The 27967-nt window shown below is 41.8% G+C and overlaps 1 protein-coding gene, 1 long non-coding RNA gene and 1 other non-coding gene across 9 annotated transcripts in view; 2 read left to right on the forward strand and 1 right to left on the reverse strand.

The window, feature by feature from the left end:
* Window positions 1–3291: 3291 nt before the first annotated feature.
* LOC128770566 (uncharacterized) lies at window positions 3292–27518 on the reverse strand. Of its 5 annotated transcripts, none has more exons than XR_008416523.1 (5): window positions 27307–27518; window positions 26854–26981; window positions 26637–26779; window positions 25659–25705; window positions 3292–4469 (listed from the first exon to the last, which is right to left on the reverse strand). It is a non-coding gene; the product is annotated as an uncharacterized LOC128770566 (long non-coding RNA). The 5 variants fall into 5 exon arrangements; XR_008416522.1 differs by lacking the exon at window positions 3292–4469 and adding an exon at window positions 20727–24599 and having other exon boundaries at window positions 27307–27517; XR_008416524.1 differs by lacking the exon at window positions 25659–25705 and having other exon boundaries at window positions 3292–4444; window positions 27307–27514.
* The window catches only part of ldlrad3 (low density lipoprotein receptor class A domain containing 3), a 93021-nt gene continuing 69417 nt past the window's right edge, over window positions 4364–27967 (forward strand). The window contains exon 1 of one of the 3 annotated variants that reach the window (XM_053885171.1): window positions 4364–4530. In XM_053885171.1, coding sequence (XP_053741146.1) covers window positions 4488–4530 — 43 coding nt within the window. In that variant the 5' untranslated portion in view covers window positions 4364–4487. Of the gene's footprint in view, window positions 4531–26402; window positions 27004–27105; window positions 27822–27967 lie in introns of those variants that run through there. The other 2 variants (XM_053885170.1, XM_053885172.1) reach the window with 2 other exon arrangements.
* On the forward strand, window positions 15458–15530 carry trnav-aac (transfer RNA valine (anticodon AAC)). Its single transcript has one exon. It is a non-coding gene; the product is annotated as a tRNA-Val (tRNA).

The following is a 27967-nucleotide window of genomic DNA, read 5'->3' on the forward strand; positions in this document are numbered from 1 at the left end:
GAGAAAGCATTTCTTATCTTGATGCAGCGTTCAGGGTGGAGGGAACCGGCGCCAAAGAGAGGGGAACGGTGTGGAAGTGAGTGGAGAAGAAGAGGGATTGGGAACAAAGCGCCGTTGAATGAGGCCGGTTGTGCCGGGTTTAGGTCAGTGGGCATGAAGCATTTGAATGCATGTGTGGCAGAGCAGAGCGCTGGAGATGCAGTTTGGTCACCCTGCCGCTTTGTTCCCAAGCCTCCTACTCCCTGTCCTATCTGGACCGGCGGCTGCTTTGAATACTGATGAAGGTAAGTAGCAAATCTCAATCCTGTCTTCCCTCTCCGCAGCTTTTCCATCCATGCTCCCGTCGGCTGTCACCTGCGGTGGCCTGATGGCGGCGTAATGGATGAGAGCTTTCTCCTGTACCTGTGGGTGGATCACCAGAAGAGACCGTGGAGGTGGGTGAAGGTGAGCTCCCTGTCATGACCTGCTCAGGTAGAACTGCTCTTATTTGGCTCCTTAATCTCTGCAGATTATTCACTGAGGTTTTAAATACGGCAAAAGAAATTAGAAACCAGTTTACCTTTAATCCAACAGGCTTCTTACTGTACCTTCATATCATGTCCAGTTGCCTTAATTTAATCCTCAAATTCCTCTTTTGCCTCCAGAGCTGTATATTTTTTTGGAAATGCCTTTTGCAGACTCTTGTTCTTGGTGCTCCAAGAATTATACCTCCTGATGGAAATATAGCTTCAGGAGTTGCATGAATCTGTCTACATTTACATTGCATTGTTAAACTTCTAAATATTTGTTTTGGTTTTTAATATTCTTATTAATGTTTTTTTAATCTGTGTTTTAGCAATAAAAAAAGCTCTGACATTGTAACCAATTTATTACATTTTGTTTTATAAAAAATGTATTTATGTCTCAATGACTGGATTTGTTTTTTGGTAAAATAACAGTTTTTTGTTTTTGTTTTTTTTATATATGTGCCTGTCACATTTGTATAATACCCAGGCTTTTTTACACTTCTTACACTTGTTTTACATGAAAACGTAGGACGACAGCTGAAATTTGAATGTAAGTTGCAACTTGTCCTTTGGACATATCATTGTCCTTCATTATAACCATCATAACCAAAAAAAAAAAAAATCCATGATGAAGGAGAGTTAGTGATGCCTTGATGAGGCTTCACGAAACAGTGTCCCGATTTTCAGTGCTCAGTAGATGGCGCTGCTGGTTTAAAAATGATGTGAGGTTTCATTGAAGTGGTTGTTCATCCCAAGATTTTAGAGCAGAGAGCGCCATCTAGTGGGCGGTGAAAATGAGGGCACTGTTTCATGAAGCCTCACAAACATCCCACCACAAACACACAGCAAGTGACATCACTAATGCTCTTTCTAATGCTGAATTTCCCACAATTATTGTACGCCCCAGTCCGTTAATATTCAATACTGCGAGCAATAAATCCAATGTTTTTAAATACACATTTATACTCTCAATAAGAAGCTTCTTCCCCACCACCAATAAGGCTCATCTATAAAAGCGTCTGCGGCTCAGTTTCAGTGGACCATCTGTTCTCGGCGTCACTCTCCAGCCCTATCAAAAAAAAAAAAAAATAACAGGGAACTGATGGGGGTGGGGGGTGGGGGGCAGAGGAGGCTTAGTGGGCTTGTTGTCTCCACAGGAAATGGACAGAAGAAGATTGTCTGATCTCATTTAAGCAGCCAGACTGCGCGGTTCCTGTTTTTGTCCACACCCAATTACACCTGCTCCTCCTGGTTCGCTCTGGTAAACACAGGCCAACAAACAACTGCAGGACCGTCCTGACGGGCAGGAGAGAATATTTGTGTTTGTATTGACGGGAATTAATTGCTTCACGCTTTGCCGGATTGAATTAGCTACGTGACGAGCTTGCAGGAGGCGATGCGGCCTTTGATTACCGTCTTTTCACTTCCCCGCCTTTGTCGTCGGCCAAAAAAGTGGCTCTTGCGAAGCGACAGCGTCCAATCGTCGGCGACGCGGCGGAGTGATTCTGTTTATAGCAGCAGGCGGAGAGCAATTGAGCGTTTTCCTGGCTAATAGCGGGCCACGTTTTGTTTAGTCGTTCGTACGTGTGAGTCAGTGTGGAGAATATATTTTTGGGAGTCTCACACCGCTGCCTCCGCTTTGTTCTGATCAAGAGGATCCTTCTTCTTTCACGGTAGTTTGTCTACCTGTCATGGAGCGCTGCCTCGGATTTTTATGTTGTAGACCAAACATGGCTGTTACACACTCTGACAACGCCTGTGTTCCTGTGTCAGATGGGCGAGAGACGCGTGAAGGCGTCAGGAAGAAGGAAAAATGTGGCGTCCCTAATGGACTGCAACAGTTTACACTGTTCTGAATGTTAGAAAAGCACACATTTATTGATTTAAATTCTTTTGGCCACTTTGATCAAGTTTTATTTTGAGGCTCCACTGCGGTGGCTTTTGTGGCTGATGACTGAGTGAAGGTCCCTGTGACCTCAGCAGCTTCCTTTGTTTGTTTGCTTGTTTTTTAGGTTTCTAGAAGAGGACTAAGGCCAGTAGAAAAAAATAGTTCACACAATTTTATTTAAAGCGATAATGACTTTAATCTCAGAATTCTCACTTTGAAGTGAGAATTTCATCTGAATTCTGAGATGAAATTCTGAATTCTTAGATTTAAGTCAGAGTTTTGGTATTGAAAGTCTGACTTAAATCTGTGACTTTATGAAGAATTCTGATGTTAAAGTCAGTCATTCTGGTTTTAATCTCAGATTTCTCTCTTTAAAGTCATTCTGACTTTGAGAATGTTCACTTTAAAGTCAGAATTTATTTAGAGTTCTGAGATTACATTCTGAATTCTGAGATTCAAGGTCTGACTTTAGATTAGGTTCTATTAGAATCTAAGAAGTTTAATGTCAATTTTTTTGCTTTAAAGGGAATTATGTCTTTAATCTCAGAATTTAAAAAAAAGTCAGAATTCTGATTTAATTCTCAGAATCCTACATGAAGTTATTTTATCTATGAAGTCTGAAATCTGGAAATTCAGAATGTAATCTCAGAATTCTAAATAAATTCTGACTTCAAAGTGAAAAGTCTGAGATTAAAGTGAGAATTCTGCGAACCGTTTTTCTTCTTCTCTGTCCCAAAACCTCTTCCGTAGTAGTTCACACTGCACAGCACGGTGGGGAGTAGTGGTTAGTCTTGCATGGGTTCCACTCAGAAGAAACTGGACCCAACATGCTGTTCCCGAGTGTGATTTCCAAGATAAAGCTGATGTAGAAAAAGCCAGCAGTTTGACGTCTAGCTGTCTGAGCTATGTTCTGGCAGCAGATGATCCTCAACCTTTGGGCAGAGACCGAGATATATCTTGCCACGTATTTAATTTAAAGCTTGATCTCTCGCTTGTTCTTGGAGGATCTAATTCTGATATAATAAAACACTGCAAACTTCTTGGACATTCTCGGTTCGTGTTCAGCTTCCTGATATCAAATTTTGAGAAATAATCATGACATGGACACTGAAAATCTGGGAAGGATTTTTTACTTTTACTTGAGCTACTACACTTGAGTGTGAACATGGTCTGACCGGGGGGGCCATTTGAGGTCTTCTGAGTTCTTGAGGTGGCTTTTATGTGGATAAAAAAAAAGTGTTTTTATATATATATATATATATATATATATATATATATATATATATATATATATATATACATATATATATATAGGTGAATAATAATTTAATTTTTCTAAATTAAAACAGTCAGTAAAAAAATAAAAACAAAAAAATCCAGAAAAAAACTCACAATGACCGAAATCCGTTGTTCACGGAGCTCAAGTCGCACATTTCGGACGGACATATGTAGAGACGGACCGCGTGAAGACGGCTGCAGATTGGAGAGAGAGCTACTTCTCATGAAACTAGCTAGCGTTTTTATTGTCGCCAATTCGATGAATTGTTATTTTTTGTTTGTTTGTTTATGGGGGGAGGAGGTGCGGGGGGGGGTCGCACAAACCCCTTTACCTTACTGTATCAGGGTGAGTGAGAACTTGTATCCGCACCTTGAAAGTGTCCATTATTCTAATGCGATGGATGACTCGTGTGCGTGGCCTTGTTTTCATATCAGATTGAGACAGTCCTGGCGGAGTCTGAGCTAATTTCTTCCCTAAACAGAAATGAATCATTCTCCTCTGAATCACATGTGTTTGTTTCCAGATGTGGAGCCGCAGCTCGGGACTCTGTCTCATCCGCGATGAGGTGAAGGGGGACATCTGTCAGAGGTGGCAGGTACAGACAATCTCCTGGCGGCTGCAGCTCATGAACAATGACTGGGTGGAGGCTCGGATGCCCAGGAAATCCATCTCTCCTCCCGACAGCCTCCATCATTCTTCCATCCTGGAATCGGCAGACGCCTCCGGGGCTCCTCCTCTCACCTCCCTGCAATCCTTTCCTGTCGAAGCATCCTGGTGAGACAAGTACCGGAATCGTCTGGCGGGAAACAGACAAATGGACGGGAAGAAGATTCAAACTTTGGAAGGAGCTAATAGAGGTGAGGATGGCGCTGCAGGAAGCGGACGGGAGGCTGGGTTTCCTGCGGCTGATAATGGAACGTGCTTCTGAATAAAATGAACACCTCACCTAGATAACACCCGCAGCTACGGGGAGCACTAACACATTACACCCTGTCACCACTGGGATGAATCACACTCACACCACGGCAAGTTCGCAGAGAAGGGAAGCTATTTTTGGCCGCTCTGCAATATCTCTGGCTGGTGGGCGAGTTCTCAGTGGCAAATATTTGGGTTCCGTCAAAGGAGTAGCCCTGAAATACATTGTTTTTAGACGCATATATTGTTTTATTCTTGACTGACTCATTGATATGATAAATGCCGGACAAACCTGGTGTTTGTGAGCTGCTTCAGCAGGACTTAAGGCAGCGGTTAACCATGTCCCCGAACCACTCAGTCCTCTGAGCGCCAGCTGTCACGGCCCCTTGGATGCACGTCCTTCCCGCCTCCACCCCCCCTCGCCATTCTCGTCGCGCTCTCAGAACCGTGACCCGATCTCCTCCTGAGCTCTTTAATTGTGTTGGTGCCACCGGTTGGTGTGTGAAACAGCGGTTGTAATTGCTCCGACCCGGCGGCGGGAGATGAAACGCCGCGTCTGCTTGGCCCCCAGGTCGGCCCCCCGAGTCGCCCAGATTAAACAGAACGCTTCCGTGTCTGATGAGAACGATAACATTAGCAATTTAATCAGGGGCGGACGCCTCCATCAGACTTTCTCTTTTTTTTTTTTTTTTTGATGGCTTCTCTTGCAGAAATGATATTGAGAGGAAAAATCCGAACTTTCCGCTTCAAATGAGGATCGGGGGAACGGGGACAACAGAAAGTGAATTTTCCCCCTGAAAACATCGAGGTGTGTTTTTGAAGCTCCATGTGAAATAACAACAGAACCCACCAGGTCCAGCTGCCCAGAGGTCATGGATGCTCTCTGTCCTGTAGTGGCCACAGACACCGAGGTCTCAAAACATCCCTGGATTTCCTTTTCCCTCTGATGAACCACATGAAAAGCTATTTTTCAGGTCATTCTCTCAGTGCTGCTGAAGTAGCATCTTCTCTCACTTAGATTTTCTGAACTCGTGGTGCGATGTGTGGGCTGCACTTTGGTTCAGATAAAGAGTGCAAAACCTGCTTAGAATGGATGGAAGAACTAGTGTTTCACCCATTTTCAGTTAAGCTACAAAAGCTGCACGAACACAAGATTTTTCCTCAGAGAAAAAGTGACAAAGTATGTTCCTTAAAATGAAGTGCTTTTGCACATCTCCAGCAGCGGTTCTCCAGACTACTGAGACTTCAGGAGGACAGAAGGCAAATCTCACAGCATCTACACGATATCCATTTGTTCTGAGGAAAAAACAAGCTGCACCATAGTGTGAGTCCATCCATGGCCACATATGGTGTGAGATATAGATGCAACTTCAGGGAAGACCTGTGCGTATGTGTCCTTGTACAGCTAGACTTGAGGGGACCTGATGCATTTGCAGGGCCCAGTTGCTGGTTTTGGAGCACTGTTTGTGTGTTTGTTTTTTTTACCTCCACCAGGGAGATTATGTTTTCGACAGCGCTGGTTTGTTGGACTGTGTTCAAATAACTTGAAAAGTTATTGGAAAACATTTTCATGGAAATGAGTGAATTGGGTAAAGGAGCTAATAATTCATTTTTGGGATTGATCTGAACCTCCGTCTGGATCCAGCTGTCTTTTACTGGAGGAGGTTTTGAGCTCTCTGAGTGCCACAAAATTCTTCAGAATTTGGCTGCTTCATACTCAAACTCAAGTAAAGATTACCTTTACCCAAGTCATTGTCTGGTAAGATACTTGTACTTTCACCGACTCTTGCTTCAAAGTACTGTGCATTGTATGCATTGACAATCCATTCCGATCCCCAGAAACCAAGAAGATGTGTCTATATTTCTGGATCAAAGTCTGGTGAGCCTGAGTTCAACTGTGTGGAGGAGCAGCGAGGCTCTGACTGAGCGTGTGTTGGTGGTGGTGTTCGGTGGTTATGAGGGTGACGTCTTGTGACGGGGTCACAAGTGACTCGTTCATTTGAAGCCCTGAGCTTGACTCATCTGTTCAAGTGATGCGATATAACTGTGAAACTATAAAAGTCATAGTCGGCTGCTGCTTGAACTTTCCATTTCAATGCAACAGGAGCGAAAGGAGTCTGAATTCCTGGCTTCCAAAGTTATCAATCACAGATCGAATAATTCTGACACATAATAATCTGGATGTTTATCTAGTTGCAGAAACACATGCGTGTCGCCATGGGTGGATCAATGAATAATAAAGTAAAATGTATAAAGTTGTCTGGTAGCTGACGGAAACATTCTTCGTTCATATTTTGACCTCATGTCAGCTGCACAAATAATAGTCGAAGGGCCGCACGTTGCCCTGGTCTGACCTCAAGGATTTTCATTTGGAGCAGACCTGTTCATCTTTGTTTGCAGACTGATATATTTTTTACGCTTTCACTCCTCCCTGAGATTCTGGGCATGAAATAGGATTTGTATTTACAATGTAAACACAATTCCAGACTCGCCTCATCCCTGTCCCAGCTCCAGCCCACAACAGGACATCAAACCCTGGAGTGTGGAGAGCGAGCACCTCCCCTGTGACACTCTACCACGGTCCAGTGCGGAGACAGGAAAGGTTTTACACCTCAATATGAAGAAAAAACAGTCAGTAAATGTAGCTAACGGGACACGTCTGCATACAGAGGCTGCGTTATACACATTAACAAAGCGCGTCGTGGGTCAGCTGATCGGTCCGCGCACGTTATGTTTTTTCCTGGTTTTTTTGTGGGCGTTCGAGTTCTGGATTTTCATTCGAAATCCGAAGCAAAGAAATCTCTAAATTTTTGTTCGAACTCCGGGACGTTCCAAAACTGAGGTACCACTGTAAAAGACTTTTTTGTTTTGTTTTTTGCTTTGTCAGGGTTTTTGGAGAAAAAAAAAATTCTGAGCAATAAAGTGCCTTTATTTAAAGTCACCTTTTACCTTTCCATTATTTACATTGTGAACCATAGAATTAAACCAGTCCAGTAACTTTGTTGTGTTGTGGCATGACAAACCTTTTCCCTATTTTATATTTAAGTCTCACAAATTTACAGGTCAATTTTTCACATTTTGTACTTTAATACTGTCCTGTCCTTTGGCTCGCCGGCCCTCACATTTGTCACAGGAAAGAATGTGGCCCCAAGGGAAATTGAATGGCTCAATCGTGGTTGAGTGTCCCGGCTACACAGGGTGAGAGGCAGGAATTGAACATTAGACCCATTGATCCTGTCCTTATCTTTTCCTTTTGGTTTCCAAAACAAGACAGACCTAGTGAAGTTCGTTCTAAAGGACTGTGCCTGATTCAAATGCAAGAACAAATCTCCCTGAACTTCCCTGAAGTCATTTGTTCACACTCACAGCGGCGATTTAAAAACAATTATAAGAAGAAAAAAAATCGATAACTAAATAAAAACAAATGCAGCAGTCTGACGCTAACCAGCAGATGAAGAACAGCTCCTTCTGAAATGACCTTTAGATCCCAGCCGGGGCGCACACTTATTCAGTTGGACTCTATCTCTCATGAGCGCCGCGATCAAATGCCATCGCTTTGCATAATTTGTAGATCCACATGCAGGAGAGCAGAAGTCTTAAATGCCCGCTGTCATAGCAATAGCTCCCCCTCCAGCCTCAGGCCAGTGGCGGCGCCTTCCATTCATCACGCCGTCCCGTGCTGGATCGAAGACTTGACTCGGAAGTTATCCAAAAGAGATGAATCAAAAACAGCGCCGCTGATTATATATACGATGATCGACTGAAGTTCCAGCGCGAGAAAAAAGAAGTGGCCCCTTTTTTGTAAAACTGACATCGATCTGTTTGTTTCGTCTCTGGCAGAATTTCAATCAGGACTTTGGTGAATTGGGAACTTGTTAGCTGTGTCGATATTTTTGAGGGAAAACTGCAGTCGAGTTTTGGAAGAACAGCAAGAAGCAACTGTTCAGACGCATCAGTGCAGGTGGGAGAAGGTCATTTGTTTGCTTTTCTTCTGACATGGACAGCGCTGACATGGTTGCCATGGTAACCGCTTCACATGCAACTGCTCTAATTGCTATGTTTCCTCGTCTCCGACACTGATGGAACAGCGTGTTATCATCTTCACGGCATGTGGTTCTGACTCTTGTTCGCAGAATTACACGTCTGTTTTTTCCCCATCACTTTATCGTTTCAATAACAGAAAAAAAGTTGTTTGTTATTAATAACAAAATGATGGTAAATGAAGGCAAACAAAAATTTACCAATTTATTTATACTTCTGTATATTTCATACTGCTAAAAATTGTCAATTTAAATTCTTAAAAAATACTTTAAAAATATGTACAAAATCTCAAATTATCGACAAGAAAAACAAAAAAACTGCCAAATGTGATGAAGGGTATGATTTTCCTTTTAGAGCTTAAACTTAAATAATAACTTGAATAAAATTAAATACTAAAACATACAATGAATGTATCAAGAAATGGTGAAAAAAATATAAAAAAGTGTTTTAAAAAATTAATCAATATACCCAAAACACATGACATTAAGAAAAAAAAAGATGAAATTTCTTAATACATTCATTCATTTTTTTTAACTATTTAATTTTATTCAAACCATAAGGTAAGAAAAAGGAAAAAACACAGTTATTCAACATGTGATACCATAAGGACCAGACGCTACAGACTGAGGGTCACTTGTGTCCCTGACAGCATATGACCGAGGTCTGATTTGGAGTTGTCAGTCAACCTCTTTGGATTGTGGGAGGAAACCGGAGCACCCAGTGGAAACTTACTCAAGCACGCTGAGAGCATTTGAACGCCACCAAGAGCAGGTTTTGGATTCTAACCAACAACCTTCTTGATGTGAGGCTCCAGCACCAGCTGAAGACTCAGTCTCCTATGAGCTTTTAATGGAGGATAAGTTCATAAGTGCATGACAGGGTCAGCAACTATAGCGCGTTAACTGAGGAAAAAGATTCACACAAGTGATGCATCAGTGGTGGATACTGTGAGATACTCTGGCACGGAGTGAGGAGAACGGTCGGGTGTGATCGTGGCAATCCTCTCGGGGGGAGAGAGAGATAGAGGAGTGTCGTTCAGCATTTTCAAACCATTTACAAATCAGCTTTGACCAAACACTACAGTAGCTGTGCGTATCTGTGGAAGTCAGTGTGTGCCATCAGACTAATAATAGTTGAATCCAGCGATTCCAATTTCAAACGTTATTTATTTCATTGTTTAAAATAGCTGAATTTAATACTGTGAATTTCAAAACAATGGTGTAATATCCAGTAACCAACAGGTGAGGCACCAGTGCATGTGTTGTCTCTGAAGGAGTCACATGATCATCGGTGGCTCGGCGCTAGTTTGGTATTATCCAACAGCACAATTATACGTTTCTTATGTTCATTTTAGAAGGCTGAATGTGTATTTATTTATTTCATTTAAGAAGTTTTTTAACAGTTTTTTTTATTCAACCATTCAAGAGGAAAAACTCGACCTTGAAAATAATTGAATTCAAATCTTAAAAACAAATAAATAAATCCAACATTTGAGGATTCACATTTCTGAATGAATCTTTTTAAAAAAAAAATAGTTTGATGAACAAGCAATATTTAAAATATTAAAACGGTTTTGTTCTGTCTTTCAACTGTTATATTCTGATGGCACAAATATACTTCCATATTCATCCTTTATGGTGGATTTATAATTTCTATTTCACATTTATTTCATAGATGACGAAAGTGGCGGTTACTGATGCTTTTAACAAGAAGGTTGCTGGTTCAAAGCCAGCTTGAGGCAGGGTGTTTAGGTAGGTCGCAGACCCCGTACTGGAGCAGAAGAATGTAGTTGAAAATGAGTGAAATGATCACAATAATTTAGTTGTGATATTTCTGAATGAAAACTCTTCAGCAGTTAGTGGAGTTTTGAAAAAAAGATGCTGTTTTCTGGCAGGCTGAAATGTGGACTCAGTCTGTGTCATTGAATTGAGATTTGGGATCGGTCAGGAGAATTTATGTGATGCAAATGATGTCCCTTCCACCGTGAAGATAAGTTATGGGTGTCATTTGGTGCCGCGTCCTTGTCTTCCTCTTCAGAATACACTTCCGTGTGCAACCTGGATCCTATTTACGACACTTGAAGGTTGAGTTGTCTGAGATGGAATACTGGGATCTAAACACCGCAATGACGGCTTTGTTCAAGGCCGAACACTCAATTCCGACTTCACTTCATTCCAAGATCAACATCTCAACTAAATTGATGTCATCACAACAAACCAACACAGCGTGTCATCTCTCGACTTGAGTTATCACCATGGTTACAATGTAAAAATGTACATCACACTGGGAACAACATTGCTATGGCAGTGAATCATCTGCATCGTGTCCTTTATTCACTTTTGTCCTGAGAGTCGAACTTGTTTTTTTGCCTCAGCCTGAATTATGACAAGGTGTTACCTTCTTCCCACACACAAGAAATACTCCACATCACTCGCTTAATATTTTTTTGTATTTATTTCCCCATATTCATTCGTAAAAAATTCATTTTCATTCATTTTTTTTCCAATTACACTCTTATAACATGTAAATAAATCTATATACATTTTACTATTTACTACACATTTTATTTTTCTATTTCCATATTTCCAAATCCATTTATTTATTTCAGTTTTTATTTATTTATTTATAGTCTTTGTATTATTTTCCTCTAAATATTTTCCTTCAAAGTATATATTTTTTCTTTTCATCCCAATTTTTCATACTAATTTAATAGATATAGATATAGATATAGATATCAACTATTTATATCTTTATTTATTCATTTAATGTGTTAAACTGATGCGCAACTTTTACAAATTTTACAGAACTTTTTCCATATATACATATTTCAGCATTTCCACAATCCTGTACTTATTTCCTAATTTCTACAAACATGCATTTTTTGTTCATATTTATTTCCACATCCTGAAAACATGGCACCGCTGTGATTCCACAGCTGGTAACTTGTCTGTGACTGAAAATCCTAAATTTTTAACCGCGGTACGTAAATTCCAGTCAAGAAAAATGTTGTAAATCGACATAAGCCTCTTTGATTCTTTCAGTTTCTCTGCTTCTGTTCAGTCTTCTACATCTAAAACCCCTTTTTTCAACCCAACACAAGACAAGTATTCTTTTAAACTGTAATCATGGCCCGGAGCTGCGAAGCCAGAAATCATAAAGAATGACTTAAATGCTCTCCAGACAACAACTACAAAGCCAGAATTAAAGATAAAATGTGGGCCACATCTTTCCTTCTGCAGCCTTGTTGGGGTCTAAGCCTCCATTCATCTCCTCCCACTCTATTGTCCAACACTCCCCGAGGCTGCGCCACAGTCTCACTGAGCCAGGAGACCACCAGAGACTCCAAGAGTGGGAGGAAACCAAGGTGTGGCACTTCAAGCCTCAAGTGAAGCCTGCTTTGTGAGCTGTCCTGTTCATTGCAAGTTCGTGAAAGCCAACTGTGATGCTCTTTGTTTTGGACAAATGTGCAGTTCGAGGGGGAAACACAAGTATATGGATGTTGAGTGTTGTCGGTTGGAGGTCGCATTTAGCTTCCTGCAATTTGAATGTTAGGTGTTTATCCGTTTCATCACTGAATCCAGGAGACTGGCTTTTTTGTTTTTTGACTGAGCACTAAAAGTCAAGTTAAGATCTTAAAAGCGGAAAAGTATTTCTACCAACTGATGATGCTTTCATTCCAAATTCAAACCGCATCCACCTTTTTTTTATTTAAAAATAATTGACCTTACCACAAGACATGGTGGATAAAAAAAAACTTTATTTATATTTATGTATTTATACTTTTCAGCTGTCATTCCTGCATTTTCTGACATCAAAATGAAGCTTAATCCTGGTGGCATGATGCTTGTTTGCCTGTAAAAATCCTCTTTGGTGTTGTAAAATTGTATTGATATTTTTGCTGAAATATTGCCATACTCTGATAATGTCCTCATCTTTAATGTCAGCTCGATCAATATTTAATGCAAAGATACTTGGATATGCTGCTGCACTTGTGATGTTTTTAATAGTAACGTTTTCTTTATGTACACTGGAGTCATTTTGTTGAATAGCTATTCATTCTTCTGTTTATTTAATGTAATTCAATACATTCTGAACTTTCAGTGTCGGATTATATCACAGTGCGTCATATCGACACTCCCATATCAGGATACGTATCGTAACGCAAGATACCTGCCAATGCACAGCCCTAGTTGACTGGGCTGCAAAGCATCATGGGAACTGTTCAGGTCCATTTGAATCACCGCAACTGAGTTTATAGTACAGAGAAATTGCACCACACATCCTAGGAATGAGGTATTAATATGAGGCTCATCTCCTCTGATCCGCTGGACTGTTGGCAGTGCAATGTCTATTATGTCTGATAAGAACAATGCTATTGAACTTTTACGGTTCAATACAGTGTAATTGTTTTAATTTAACAGGGGAAACACTGTTTTAAGGCTTAAACAAGGGAAAATTTAGTTAAATGAAGGATCATTTTCTGGTAAAAACCTTTTAAGCATTTTACTAATAAGTAATAATAACTGCTTTTTTAGTTTTAAATTAACTGACTTTATGTCTTTTTTTTTTATTTTAGTGTTTCAGCTTAAGCATAATTGTGGGTTTCACAGGAAATGTGGCGAAACCATTGTGAAGCTGTTTCTTCACATTTGGCCGGCGCAGATGGAACCCAAATCAGGCTGCGATCGCGCCACTTTCCAGAGCTGTTGGTACAAAATATGACTAGATTAGGCTCAAATCGAGCTGGTAAATTGGAGCTTTTAAGCCAAAGCTTTGGTTGTTGTGTAGAAAAGAAGACACATTTGCTGCACAGGGAGCTTGTTTCCTCCTGGCACTTGGGCGGCGGTGTCAACTGGGCATGGTGAGGTATGACATCTGACGTATCCTGGCTCCAGGGGAAAATGTAAATGTTGTTAAAATAGACTTTTGGGAATGACTATGTGTCAATTTGTATAGGTTTTTCACATAAACAAATGCATGTATATGAACGAAAAATAACAATAAGATCAATTTCTCTTTCCCAGCACCTGTATCCCCCTCCAGACCTTGGAATGTGGCATCTCCCTGCCCCGATACCGTTGTCTGACTCAACGCCTAAGCACTCAGGTTTCCTCCCACTGTCCAAAAACACACAGAAGTTGCCTCAAAACTATCAGTGAGCAACCCAGCCATGACTATCAGAGTGCACCAAACAAACCATAGACTGCCTTCATCGGAGTTGACGTGTTGTGTGGACTGAACATCTGGAAACACCCGGTTCCACAAACCCACTCGACTCCGAGGACTTGTTCTAACAGTGTGATGTAATGTATATTTCGTCCATGATTAATTACCTTCTGTCTACCCGGCCCAGGCTCATGAAACCGGCGTCCGCAGACGACTCCCCGCAGTGAATCCTTCATCAAGAAGACAAGCGGCTTAAAAGCCGGATGCTAATTGGATGCAATGATAAGGCATTAACTAAACATGCGCTCTTTTTATAGCCTCCAAGAAACCCGCTCAGTGATTTGTAGCCCGGCGGAGCCAACTTTTAAAAATGAATGGGCCCTCCGTTGAAAGCGTAGCTGTCACAGTCGCCTGCACGTCTGGGTTTCGTGTCGCTGTATCTGTCAGCTCTTTGATACGTGCACAGTTGTGCCGCGAGGCTCAGCCCCGCTCACGACACTTGAAGTTGTTGTGTTCGCTAATGACCCCTATTCATGGAGAGCGAGGCGTCACGTCTCCTTCAGCGATGCAAACACTCGACAAACATCAGCAAGAGAGAGCCACGCCGCTTGTGTGTTCTAATTCCACAGACGGTTGTTGTTGCGCTAATGGGCTGTGTCTGACGCTGTTCCTGACGCAGCCACTCGACCAGCAGAAACTAGGCAGCACTAGCACACAACACACCAGATGAAAATAAGGCTCTCAATGCTGACCGATCTTTATTCTAGCTGTCTACCTCGATAATACGGTTTGGGCAAGGATTGAAAGAACAAACAAAAAATGTGCTTCAACTTCTGAATCTTCAGTGAGTCCAAGTGATGTCAGCACGTGCTTTATGATACCACCTAAACAAGTTGCATCAAAAATATTACTGTTACAAGGATACATCTACTATCGACCGTCACTTCATGACACGCACATTTTCAATTGTTTCATCTCTCGAGCCAAGAATCCATCAAATCCCAGTTTGAGCCACGAACTCAACAGTGAATAGCATGTGAGAGAAATGATCCCTTTCTGCCCAGGAAAAAAAAAAAAAAAGTATTTTCTTCTGATTTAATCTAAGTGTGGAATGTTGCTCCAGGGGAGCAGGGAAGGTCAGATTTTTCTTGAGGAGCAGTCACTAACTTACTCGGCTCTGGAGTGTGGGCGTGAAGAAAGAGTCGCACAGATCTGTTGTAGGGTGCTGCCAACTTTATTCCCCACAAATCTACCTCAGGGCCTGGTGCTGATTTTCCACTTTTTAATACGACATCTATAAATATGTTGGAGAAGCAGCAGCGTTTTACCCTGGAAAATTTTAAACTTGAAATGAAGTGCTTTTTGTGGTAAGAATTTCATGCAGATCTAAATTAGCAGCCTCGTGTTAAAATGCTAAAAAAATATACAGTACTATTATGGACGCTATAGGATCTAGTTTAATTTTTTTTTAAAAATCGATTCATTTTCATGAAATATATTTTTTTCTAAATAGATTCTCCTTATTTTCATGGCTGTTTTTGTTTTTGATGCTGTTTTAGCCCCTTTTCCCTGACAATTTCCCTTTACACTTTTTATTTTTACTTTAAAATGAAAAAAAGTACTTTTTTGTCTCTTGAATGGTTTTTCTTACTTTCCATGTCAGTTTCCGTAGTGTAGCGGTTATCACGTTCGCCTAACACGCGAAAGGTCCCCGGTTCGAGACCGGGCGGGAACAACGTAACCACGTTTTTCCCAACTTCGCCGCTCCTGTTTCAAAATGCACTGCAACACTTAAGAGCAGAAGTTACATTAAATATCACTGTTTCTAACATGTCAATTTTGAAAACTTAATTTTCTCTTTTACTGTATGATATTTCTCAAAATATCAACTGAAGTTACACAAGCGTGTGCTTCCTACATTGTCGTCATGTCACGATGACACATGAACTTAAGGCCCTGGTTTTCCGCCTGATCGTGGTTTGAGTTCTCACCGAAAAGAGGGGGAACATATTGGTGCTCACAGGCTCAGTGCTTCGACAAATGTGTTCCAATTTTAACCACACGGTGAGTTCCCTGAGGGGTCTGACATTATTAAGGAGGACTGTGAAGAAAGAGCTGGCTTTGACCCGAACTAACCCTCCGTGTTTGAGACACCAACACTCCACACCACGGTGGAATATGAAACGCAGGCCTGTTATAAGATTTTCAATAACAGCAATCGGAACTAACAACTAACGGAAGACAGTGCGCACAAGCGACAGCCTTTTTGCCCTGCATCAGAAACCTGCCCTTTTTTATAGGAGCCAGTTTGACTTTTTCTTCCTTCAAGTCTTCAGAAAAGCAGAGTTTTACCATTATTTTTTTCGTGATGGGTGCTTTTTGTTTCTTGAGCACCTGCCCCCCCCCATCTGTGGCTGGTCACCACCCGGGGTTTCACTCCAGCAGAGACACAGTCTGTGTGGACCATCCAGTGGGAAACAAAGACATCTGCAGTTTGTCCACAGGGAGTCATTAGCTGCGCCATAAAATTTTATGTAAGATGCATTACGCTGTTATGATGGTCCATCATGCCTCTTAATGTAGCACCACACACTGCATAAAATTCAAAATCCTGTCTTCGCCTCAAAATGAAGGATGTCATTTGTTCGGAGCATTATACTTCATCAAAGCCCTGCCGTTTGCATTCTCACTGCAAAAACCCCGCTCTTCCACAACAACATCAAAAGTTAAAGCTTACCATTAATTTCTGTTTGTTGACTTTCTGCAGCTGCATCTGAGTCAGTTTTATCTCATATTAAGTTGCAAACTATTATTTTTTTTAAAATAACCTTCATTTTCTGGATGTGTTTTGGTAAATTTTATAACTCCACTTGGTTGTTCGTCTCCTCTGAAATGTCCCTCAACAATGGAGAGACAGTTAATCCATCATTGATCCATCATTTCTAGGATCGTATCACCCACAATCGTTTCTTGGTAAAAAAGTGAGGACCATCGCAGGGCACTTTCCAGCGCTTCATCTGGTGACCCCGAAATAGGTGAGTCTTTACTAGTGTGTGGTACTGAAGCACAAACGTCTTGTCCCACAGTTTCACCTGTGAGGGGAGCCCAGTCATACAGTCAATATGCCCATGCTAGCTTGATGCTATTAGCCCTTGGCATCACTGAAGAGAGAGCTCGATCTCCACAGGTCTCTACCTCCCCATGGCGGGATTTTGACCCTCAGAACTCTCAGAAAATCTCCATTTTTCGGTAGCATGTTGTGAAGTACAGCTCAAAAGTGCTCCCTCACCGTCAGTCAATAGAGGAGGGCTCTACCTTTTAAGGTAGAGTTAAGCTTAAGGAAGAAGAAATCCTGGGTGATATAACAACATCATTACCATGTTATGTAAGTGTGCGCGATAACATCTTGAGCTTGCGTGATTAATTGCAAATGAATAGAGTGAATAGAGGTCCTTCGACAGCGCGAGTCCCTTGATCAACGTTTGTGAACTGTTTCTGACAAGCCTCCTCTCTTCCTGTCCGGTTTACTTGATGCTGCCGCACATCTGTCCCCTGATGTCCAGCAGCTCTCATGAGCGCGAGGCAACAGAACCAAGTGATTTGTTTGTTTGCGCCTGTACGTTTGTGTGCATGTGTGTGTGGTTTTCAAGGCTGATGCTGGGAAATGAATGGCAGATGTGAAGCCAGCGGAGACTTGACTGTGGTTGTATCATGTGGTGGGGTTGGGGCCCAGCAGCAGTGGGCAGTGAGCTGGTAATTCTCCAGCCGGTGATCAAAGGAGCGTTTGAGCAAGTTCTCCTGGCAGCCTTGCTCCCTCTCTCCCCTGCTCCTGCGCCTTATTTTCCCTTCACTTTGCTTCTCCAATCGGAGTGCCGAGCAGCCAGGCGTAAGTTACAACCCCCTGGCAGTGCTGCTGATTATGCCCAACTCTTGCGTCAACTCTTGAGTCTCACTGGTCCCGACTGAGTGGTAACCCCTCCGAAACTTCCTCTCCCTCTTGTTCTACCGGGCTGGTACCTATTTCTCATGACGGTGAAACAAGTGAGGGGACATTTTCATGTCACATAACACCAAATGACAAAGCAGCCCTTCCTCCTGCCTCCCTGTTTTGCTCTCTGTTCAAACATTACCGTGTTACTTTTTAAACAAACTGCAACCCACCAAAAAAAAACAAAAATCTTTTCTTTACACCTTTAATTTCTTTTACATAGTACTGAATTCTAATGTATTTCTCATTATTTTTCTTTCACACCCTTAAGGTGTAAACATCAACTTATCATCCATGGTAGCATCAGTGGACAACATTGTAAACCACTGAATTATGGTGTACTTCCTAATAACTTAGACACTATTCCATCATGTGCAGCTTTCCATGGATGCCATCTATATAGTCCTCCCAGGGCACGGCTCAATGATGAAGGCTGTCGTGCTATGCTAGGTACTTCAGGCAATAAACCAAGCTGCTAGCCAACATCCGGAATCTATTGGTCTAATGGAAATGTAAGAAATGGGTCTAGGGACTTGCTGTCGTACTTCGGAGGCCATTAAACATCACCTGTGATGGTTGGTGGTCCCCCAAATGAAGGCCGACTGTCAAGTGTGAGTGGTGAGCCAAGGCTTAATGACTGCTATAAAACAGAGTGGTCCTGCTGGGAGCGCTGTAGCCCTTTTTCATCGCCTGACCCTTTGACTTTCTCTTTGTGCACAGACTTTCCAACCCTTATTTAATTCTGAATATTTGTTTTTTTTTCCCACTATTTGTGAATGGCTTCAAAGATATTTAAAAAGCAGAAGCATGAAAGGCAAATTAAAGGAACACCAGAACCGCCGATCTCCCAGGTAGGAGTCTTTATCCGAGCCAGCCAGTTAAAGCGGCGTGGCGAGAAAGGTTTACTGCAGCCATAGAAGCGATAGCACCTCCACCTCAAAATAGAACCATTTTGGGGCAGCGGATGTGTTCCCAGATAGTGACTTCTGAAGCTCAAGCAGTAATGAGGCAGTCAGCTAGTGTCGTATCACAGCGCACACTATGGTGGTTCCGAGGAAATACCCACCCGAACAAAACTTCGCAGAATCTAGGTTAGTCTATTGTACTGCGCCAAAGATCTCACCAGAGCAGAAAGTAAAATCTAAAAAAGGCAGGTTATATAAACCATATCGCTCAAACTGGGTTTCCCTTCATGATAAAAATATAGGTCCAATTCTCCATCTGCATCTGCATTACCAAACTGGATCAAATACATACAACACGTTCAATTTACAGTAGGTTCACTTCGGCTGGTTTCTCATCTGAATCTGGATGTAAACTAACTCTGTCAATAGAAATAGCTTGCAAGCTACTGATCAATGATCAACTCACAAAGATCTACTGCACCTACCGTAAATATTCAGAACTATATTTATTTAAAATATTTTGAGTATTAATTGTTGGTTTTGTACGCTATGCGCTCTCTCTCTCGACAGCACTGTTACATGACGCCGCAGGAAACCAAACTGTTGAGTCCAGCTAAGACCTAGCTTAGCACTTTTAAAATGCATGTAAAGACCATTGGGAAAGAAGTTACGAATTTCTCTGGGTCGGACTACACAACTTGAATAACATAGTTAACAGCCCAACTATGCCTGCATTCAGCCATTTAGCTCGACTATGGAGTGGGTGATGTGCGGCCACGCAAGCTTCTGCTATACAACGGAAGTGAACAAACGGCTCCTCTGACACGAAGACAGTCTAATAACATAACATACAACCATGACATCATCTGAACTACAGTAATTTCCGACTTTAAGACACTACTTTTTCTCATGGTCTGAACCCTGCGGCTTATACAGCAACACGGCTAATATATGGAATTTTACAGACTAAAGAGCGTCATGCTGCCAAAGTATTGACCCTCGTCACACCAAACCGTATTAAATTAAGTTGGTGCGGCTACTATTCCAGCGCGCTCTGTAGTCTGGAATTCACTGTAGTTTTTGAAACTGAGTCTGGCATCGAGACTGATTTATGCAGAAAACAAAACTGGCAAAGTTCTGAACAAGCCTCATGCCACCAATATACAGTATGCAAGGAACATCCGACTTACGACCTGCTCGACTTATGTCCATCCGTACTTACAACCACGGCCAGCAGACGCTTTTTTTCAATGTCTGGCACAGCAGCACGTAGCAGCCCGGCAACGCGTACAACAGTTACGGCAGCACAGTATCCCAGCATCTCACTCTCACACAGCCATCTACCATTACAGTAGCACCTACAACCCTCGCGTCAGCTATTTTGAATGGTATTCGAATTATGTCCAATCTGAGTTACGACCAGTTGGTCAGAACCGATCCCGATCGTAAGTCGGATGTTACTTGTATATACAGAATTGTTGCATCAAACCAGATAAATTACAGGTGTTGTACTGACATCAATGCACTGTTTTCACCCCGGCCACTTGTCTGCTGTTCCCAGAGCACCGAGCAGCTCGTATATAGTGGACGTATACAGTGGAAACGGAGCCAAAAATAAAGCATTTTAGTGCTTTAATGTAAGTAAAATGCCTGTACTGTAACTTCATTGGTCTCATGTAATGGATCTTGGCAGCATGAATACCGTTTGCCCATAAAAATCCATAGTGTAGAGATCAACTACAGTGGGCTGGAGAGCATCATGGGAACTACTCAGGTTCTCTTCAAGTCACCGTCACCAAGTTTGTTGTTGAGAGTGATGGGACCTCACTTGCGATTAGGAGTTGGTGATACCATTAAATGGCTGACCTTGTTTGAATAGCTGCTGTGAAGTCCGGGGAACTTCATTCAACCCATGTATCGGCCGCATTGTTGTTGAAGCTGAGGTGCTATGTCATTGACCAGCAGATACAGGGGTTGGACAAAATAATGGAAAACGTGTTTCCATTATTTTGTCCAACCCCTGTAGATTGCGATCAACACAATGGGCACCCTTGTCCGAGTTTATCTGTTTGGTAACACAACACTCTTTTTGGGAGCAAGACCTTGAGTTTTTGCTGCGAACACCATGTGCATACGCAGAGTTTAATATAAATCATAATTTAAATCGAATAAACACTCATTTCATCATTTGGAGTGACACGGAAGATCCTACGGTTTATATTTTGCCTAAAGAGAGGAGCTCAGTGTGATTGATGAATCCATGATGAGGGCTCACAGTGAAGAAATGCCCACTAATTATGGATAAGTGAAAGGAGATTGCCCATTACTCAGGCGGACATGACCTTGTGGAGGCTGCTGTTTAGAACTGCCACTGCTGTTGATGTGCTAATGGACCACTGGGACCTTGAGAGCTCGCTCAGCACCGCCGTGTAAATAAAACCTTTTTCCATTTGTAATTTTAAGCACATTTGTAGCATTAATATCTGCTGGAGAATCATCCCTCTCAGTTCCATCGGAACAACAACTTCAAAAAAAAAGAATGTATTTTTAAAGTAACTTTAACAGTGCTACATTATTTTCAAATGAAGCATTAAGTAAATAAAAAAAAAACATTTTCACCAGGCCATTGAGACTACATTAATTAAGATAGTAACTGTTGACGCTGAAGGCGTTTGTTGCTACACGTCCTGGACGGTCTCTGCCTCTGTAATCCCGAATCGATATCTCTTCCTCATCCGGTTGCCTGCCAGACACTTTTAGATTGATGTGCACGCACGCAATGTCCTTTCTCTCTGCAGCGCTGATCCAATTGTTGATGTCTATCAGCAACCGATCAAGTCTGATGCCGCTTGAGGGACATTTGTTCAATACTTTATTAACGCATAAACCAAGGCGCTTCGGCGACAAAGGTTAATGTATCAGCACAAAGTGTGTAGCGATTAAAATAATACTGCGTCCATAAAGCTGGCACTATGTCTATTTGTGGGTGGACCAATATTCTTCATGGTATTATTAACACGATCACCTCCGCTGTCCTGACTGTTATAACACTCACTCAACGATGGAGTTATGCAACAAGGCCCATGCTTTAGACCAGAGGGCCACATTATAAACTGTGACTGTTGTGAGGGGCCATCATGCCAAAAGAAAGGCGGCGATGACTGCGAAATATGACGGAAAAAAAAATCTTAAGTAATGGTGAAATGAACCATTAAATGTTCAATGGAAGCAAGGATATTAAGAAAATCTATTAAAAAATCATTTTATGTGCATTTTAGCTGAATAGAAATCACAATAAAACTATGGACCAAACAAGACAATTTATTTCAAAATATGTTTTGAATTTTCTTTCAGCGAATTTTGAGGAAAATACTAAAATGACAAACGAAAAGAAACAAGAAGAAAAGAAACAAAAACTTAGTCAGGAATGTGTTGTATTTACTGTTACCGGCTAAAACGGGATAAAAAAAATGACAAGTTATCAGTTGTATAGTTTTATTCTGACCTCATGAGGGCCACAAAAACACGGGCAAAGGGTCACATATGGGCCCTGGGCCGCACTTTGCTCAGGTCAGCTTTAGACCATATTGGCTGTCTGCAAATTTAATGAGGTCTGGTTTAGAAGATTTAAACAGCAGTATTTATCACATTTTAGACAAGACTTTTTATCCAAGAGCAGAAGTAGGACAAGCATTTAAAGTTCAACCTTCAAGATCCTTGTTGTTGATGTTGATCTGTTGAATTTGAACTCACTCAGATTTAGTTTTCTCTCAGTCCCATCTCATTCCCTCCATTTATCAGGGACAGTCGTCTTTTACAGAGTGGCCTCGACTATATTAGATACCTCCGTCACCATTCCAGGGGGAATACCGAGGCATACTCAGGATTACTGTGAAATATAATCTCCGATATGCAATATGTCTGGTCAGTTGGATGCCAGCCTCCGTGACTGTCTCTGAGCCTCTCTCTGATGACCAAGACACTAATAACATCACTAAGGGAGAGTCCAGACACTGAGGGAGAAAACTCATTTCTGTTGCTTCGACAGTATCTGTGGCTCAATATCGAGCGCATTACTCGCTCAGAAATGCCACCCAAACACACTCTTCCAACTCACATTGATCCAGGAATTAGTTTTCTCTGGCGTCGAACCATGAGTTGGATTTGGCAACTATGACCCCCATCCGAGAGTAAAGAGACCACCTCAAGGCCGGCTTGACATTGAAACTATCAATTCTAAAATATATGTTGAAAAATGCAGATGGTTAGATCAAGGGAGGTGAAGAAGAGCGTGAAGGCATGGTGGATGAAGAATGTAAGTTATTTATTTTTACCAATGGTAACCCCACAACACACAGGTCAATCTCACAGTAATATTCATGGCAGCCTCGATCTTTGCAGGCCAATTCGGCCAATTGTTCAAGACCATAAATAAAGACTTACACCGTATTGATAGAACTAGTGACAATGTGAAAATGAGTTTTACATGACAAAAAAAAATGTACATTCAGCAGTAATGTAAACCAGTCCAGGACCCAGTCCCTAAACTTGAGCAATTGAATTTCCTTAGGGGCCACAATCTTTCCTGTGACTAATGTTGGGGCAGTAAAGCCAAAAGACAGAAGGTCAGAAGAAAATATGCCATTAGATTTAACGCTATTTCACTTTATCCAAATATTATAGATATAAATCAGAAATAATGGATCTTTTTAGTTGGTGACTATTTAGCCAACAGAACTCCAGGTAAATCACATAGATGTAGTTATGACTTTATTACAATGTATTTTGTGCAATATCTTCCATTCCTATATTTTGGGGGACAAAAAATCTACTCATAAAAAGAGCAGTGGTCATTAGAAGAACCTAATTCTAAAACAAAGGAAGAAAAATAAACTAAATAAACTAAAAGAAATAACTACTGAGTGTTATTCAGAATTCATATCCTAATAATACTTTTGCTCTGACCTCATGAGGGCCTCATTTATCCCAACCTCCTCTCAACAACTGCACCTAAAAACAAATGCTACCTCAACTATACCTAAAAAGAAATTGAAGCACACATGATGATATTTAATTTAAAATAAAGCAAAACCAAAAAACAATGTTTCAAACTCAACTGCTTGTGCCTGGCAGCACCAGTCGAAGACACATTTCATGATCAAAGCCCTCCAGAGATTTCAACTGCTTCCTCCAGTTCTTGAGAGGTGCTGCTTTATTGGTGCCTGACATGACAAGGACATGTCACCCTACATCTCATATGAACCACAACGTTGCATTACAGCAGCCTCCCCCCATCCTCATCTCATGAAGTGATATATGAGCCCCGGCTCCCGGTGGACTCGGCTCTTTTTGGCTTGGTTACAATGAGCTTATTTTAAGTAATTGCTGGAAGCGTGTGCATGAAGGAAGCAATAACTTGCCCTGATTAATTTTGCCGCGGCAGAATTTTACAAATGGATCTTTTGCTTGATAGACTAAATCATTTTGTAGCCGGGAATGTTGCCCTCTAAAGTGTGAGAGAAGTTCAATTTCATACTTGCTGCCAGACCAGTATGCTCTTCTTTCTTTCTCTTTCTTATACATTTACATCACATTAGAGATGGGCGATAACTTATCGTACACCGCCAAACACAATCTCCAAGATGACAATTCTGCATCTCACGCTAAATTCAATAAACACACGGCACAATCGCGGCATTGGACTTTGGTTCACAAACGTGGTTTTAAACTAATTTTTAATACAGGGAACCTTTGATAATGACACTGGTTGACTCTGAGTCTCTGGATCTGTATTTATTAGATTATAGTTTTATTAGAAGAAGTGGTCCTCATAGGTTCTCCGACGCGGTCGCTGCCTTGGTTCATATCAACACATGCAGGTGTCCCGCTGCACTGGTGCCTCGGTGAAATACTGTGTGGAAAACGCAGCACCGATTAGGGTTCACTGACCGCGGACACACTCTCACAGGCAGCGCTAATGCTACGACCCGGCATCAGTTAGGGACCATCAACAAATTCTAAAACAGTAGAAGTATCAGCGAAATATTCATTAAGGCAATGAAAAACAACCATTTTAGAAGACAAAATTGTGAAAGGATTTTTCATCACACAAAACTGACAGTTTGTGTGATGATTTGGAGAATAGAATATGACTAAATTATCTTTTATTCACATTATATCTAATATTTCTTCAATAGCATCTAGGACATGTGTCCAGACTGGTCCACAGTTAAAGTTAACTGGTTAGAGACATGAGATACAGCAGACAGACGGCTCGATTTAACGCCTAAATAAAGCTGGCAGAGCAGTCTGGCAGACCAGAGAAGTGAAACATTGAATTTCTCATATCTACACTTAGTTAACTATTATATTTATCATAAAACAGTTTCAAGAGAGACTTAGAAGGAGAATGGAATGGCAATGTATTCATCATGATAATTACCGTTATTGCCGAAATTACAACATTTATCGCTAACTTTTTTTGTCCACAAATATCCCAGGAGGAGATCTCTTAAAAAGAACTCTTAAAAATCTATTTTCTTGATGGGTTATTTCATGTGAAATATCTTGTCTCCACATCTTGAAATAAACAACATAAATTTTTTTTTTTTAAAGTGATGCATAAATTAAAAAAATATGTATTTGTAAAAAAAAAAAAAATGCCAAACCAAAATAAACCTAATATTTGAGAATTCATTAATTCACTAAATAAACAGCCATCCAAGATTACATCATCTCAGTACCTCATAGACAGTTTCCAAATCCTGGCACTAATTGGTTTTCTCCAGTGAACAACTTCTATATTGTAGTTTAATGTCCCATAATGAGTCCATTTCTTGGCTGGTGGCTAATTAGCTCTGGACTGTTTGTAAATGACTTGTGCTAATCGATGGGTTTAATGGATGTCAGCGTGCCACCTTTTGATGCAGAGTTATTTAGCTTTCTGCAGGACAAAAAAATTCCGACTTACTGGAGGCTTCGTCCTCCATGACATCGCTGGATTCACAATGATGATAACTGCGGGGAACAAGGATGAAATCAGTGGGAAATGTAGCGGTTTCTTAGCAACCACTTGCGATTAATGGGATTTGGCGTTTGTGCAGAAAAGTTTTTTTTGCTGACTCTTCACCAAATATTCATATCTGCCATTCATATCTACGAACCCCCCTGCAATGGCTCTGTGCTATCTGGGCCCGTCATATCCAGACTAGCTTCACCGAGGCCTCTGGCAGGAACAGAGGAGTGAACATGAGGACAACAGGCCCCTGTAGGAGCTATCACGTAACAAACCGTAGTCCTATCTAAGCAGATCTGAGTGACGTGCTATCACACAGATCCACATCCCCGCGGCCTGGAGGGATCTAAATAAATAAAAGGTTGAAAAGACGTCCTGTCTCAGATGCTTCAAATGCATCCAGGTCAGCAGAATCTCAGCAAAACAAAAGTGTCTGAAGTGTCTGGTTCTCCTTGTACCTTTTCATGCTTGTTATTTTATTTCAACACGTTTTCTCTTTCATGATATGTTTGAAATGTAATCAACCTTACCCAAAATAACTTCTTTGTAACTTACTTTTCAGGAAGCCATTGATTTTTCAATCTAATTTTGAGCCAAGCATTCATATCAAACGTTTCGCAGCCACGTAAAATGATGTAGAGGGACGGATTTGGCCCACAGGCCTCGGGTTTGACACAAACTGTATAGAAGCTTCAGGTTTTGTTGTATATGTCCTCACATAAAATCAAAATGTGAACACGGATTTGCTGTTTCATGATAGAGCAGTAGATAAATGTTAACATGATGCAGTCTTATTATTATTATTACTGTCAGACTGTGGTCGTATCAATGCTTATTATGCACAGAACCGTACACCAGGCTGCGGTAAACACGTCGTACAATGGTCGTGCTGCGGCCACAGTTCGGGGCACCTCGGTCCCCCAAGTGACTGACCTCTGCTCTCCGGCTCTCTGCCTCCGACTCCGCCTCTCCCAGCGGCAACATACCGACCTCCTCCAGTCTGCTCGCAGCCACCTCGACCCGGGTCCGGCCAGTACACCGCCACTTTCCAACTTAAACCGGACTTTTTTTTCATTCTAAAGGAAGACAGTTTATTCAGCCAAATGTATAAATCTCCGACAGAAAAAGTAGTTCCTCGTTAGGCCGTTACCAGCAACGGGAAAGTTTCTCCTCCTCCTCCTCTTCTTCTTCGCCCCCAGTTGTCGCCCCGGCGGTGGAGCAGGACAGCAAGGACGAGCCCGGGGGGACGGAGACCGCATGATGTGGATCTGGTACCTCCTGCTTGGCTCAAAAACAGTCGGTAAGTTGTTGAAAACCACGCACGGAAAGTAGTGCCGCGACGCTGCTGAGGCGGGCGGTGGGCGACGGGGGGCTAACGCTAGTTAGCAACTTCAGTCTCACTTTTCATTGTTATATCGCTAAATGTTCGCGCTGCAGGAGGCTACCGAGTGTTTCAGGCCCTTCATTTTACGTGTGTTGGGCAGCTTTTATACGTGCCCTCCATCCCGGTTGGGTGGCCGAGCCGGGGTCTGCTGGCGAGAGTTATGACCGGGATGTTGTTGACAGGACTGTGTTGACAAGTCAATCTGCTCTCCAGTCTCACCGAGGCAGCTGCTGCCGGACACGGATTCCTCTTCCAGAGTTCACAGACGAGTGGAAATCTTTAAATGTCCCACGGTGGCGAGAACTCACGTGACAACCAGGGACACGCCAAAATGAGTTCTGTGCCCTCGTGACGTCACGCTTAAACTAGTTCTTTAAGCATCTCCTGTCCAATGAGAATATTCATCATGGTTTGCATCATTTTGATGATAATAATCGTTAAACACCATCTGGTATGTCAATGTAACGGTAATGACAGTGTAATAATATGATATATGATTATATATCAACCTACGCCTGCGTTGGTGATGCACATGTGAATGAAGTGGACCTAATCTTACTACCGTAATTTCCAAACTATAGAGCGCACCAGAATATTACCCGCACACACTAAATAAAGAAGGAAAATAGTTCTTGTTCATGCATAAGCTGCACCGGTCTATAAGCCGTTGATAGGTCAGTGGTGCGCTAGTTTTGAAAACAGGGTCCAGCATCAAGACTCATGAAGCAAACTGGGTAATGTTCTGATCTTGAATTAACTCATCGCATCTTTAATCATAATAAAGCGCTTAGAATGTGCTGTTTTCTGTGTCAGACGTTCCGACGCCACAGCCGGTCTAAACTGCTGCTTCACGATTCCAGACCTCCAGGAGATCGGATTT

Source organism: Synchiropus splendidus, chromosome 14 (assembly GCF_027744825.2).
Source record: "Synchiropus splendidus isolate RoL2022-P1 chromosome 14, RoL_Sspl_1.0, whole genome shotgun sequence".
NCBI classification, from domain to species: Eukaryota; Metazoa; Chordata; class Actinopteri; order Syngnathiformes; family Callionymidae; genus Synchiropus; species Synchiropus splendidus.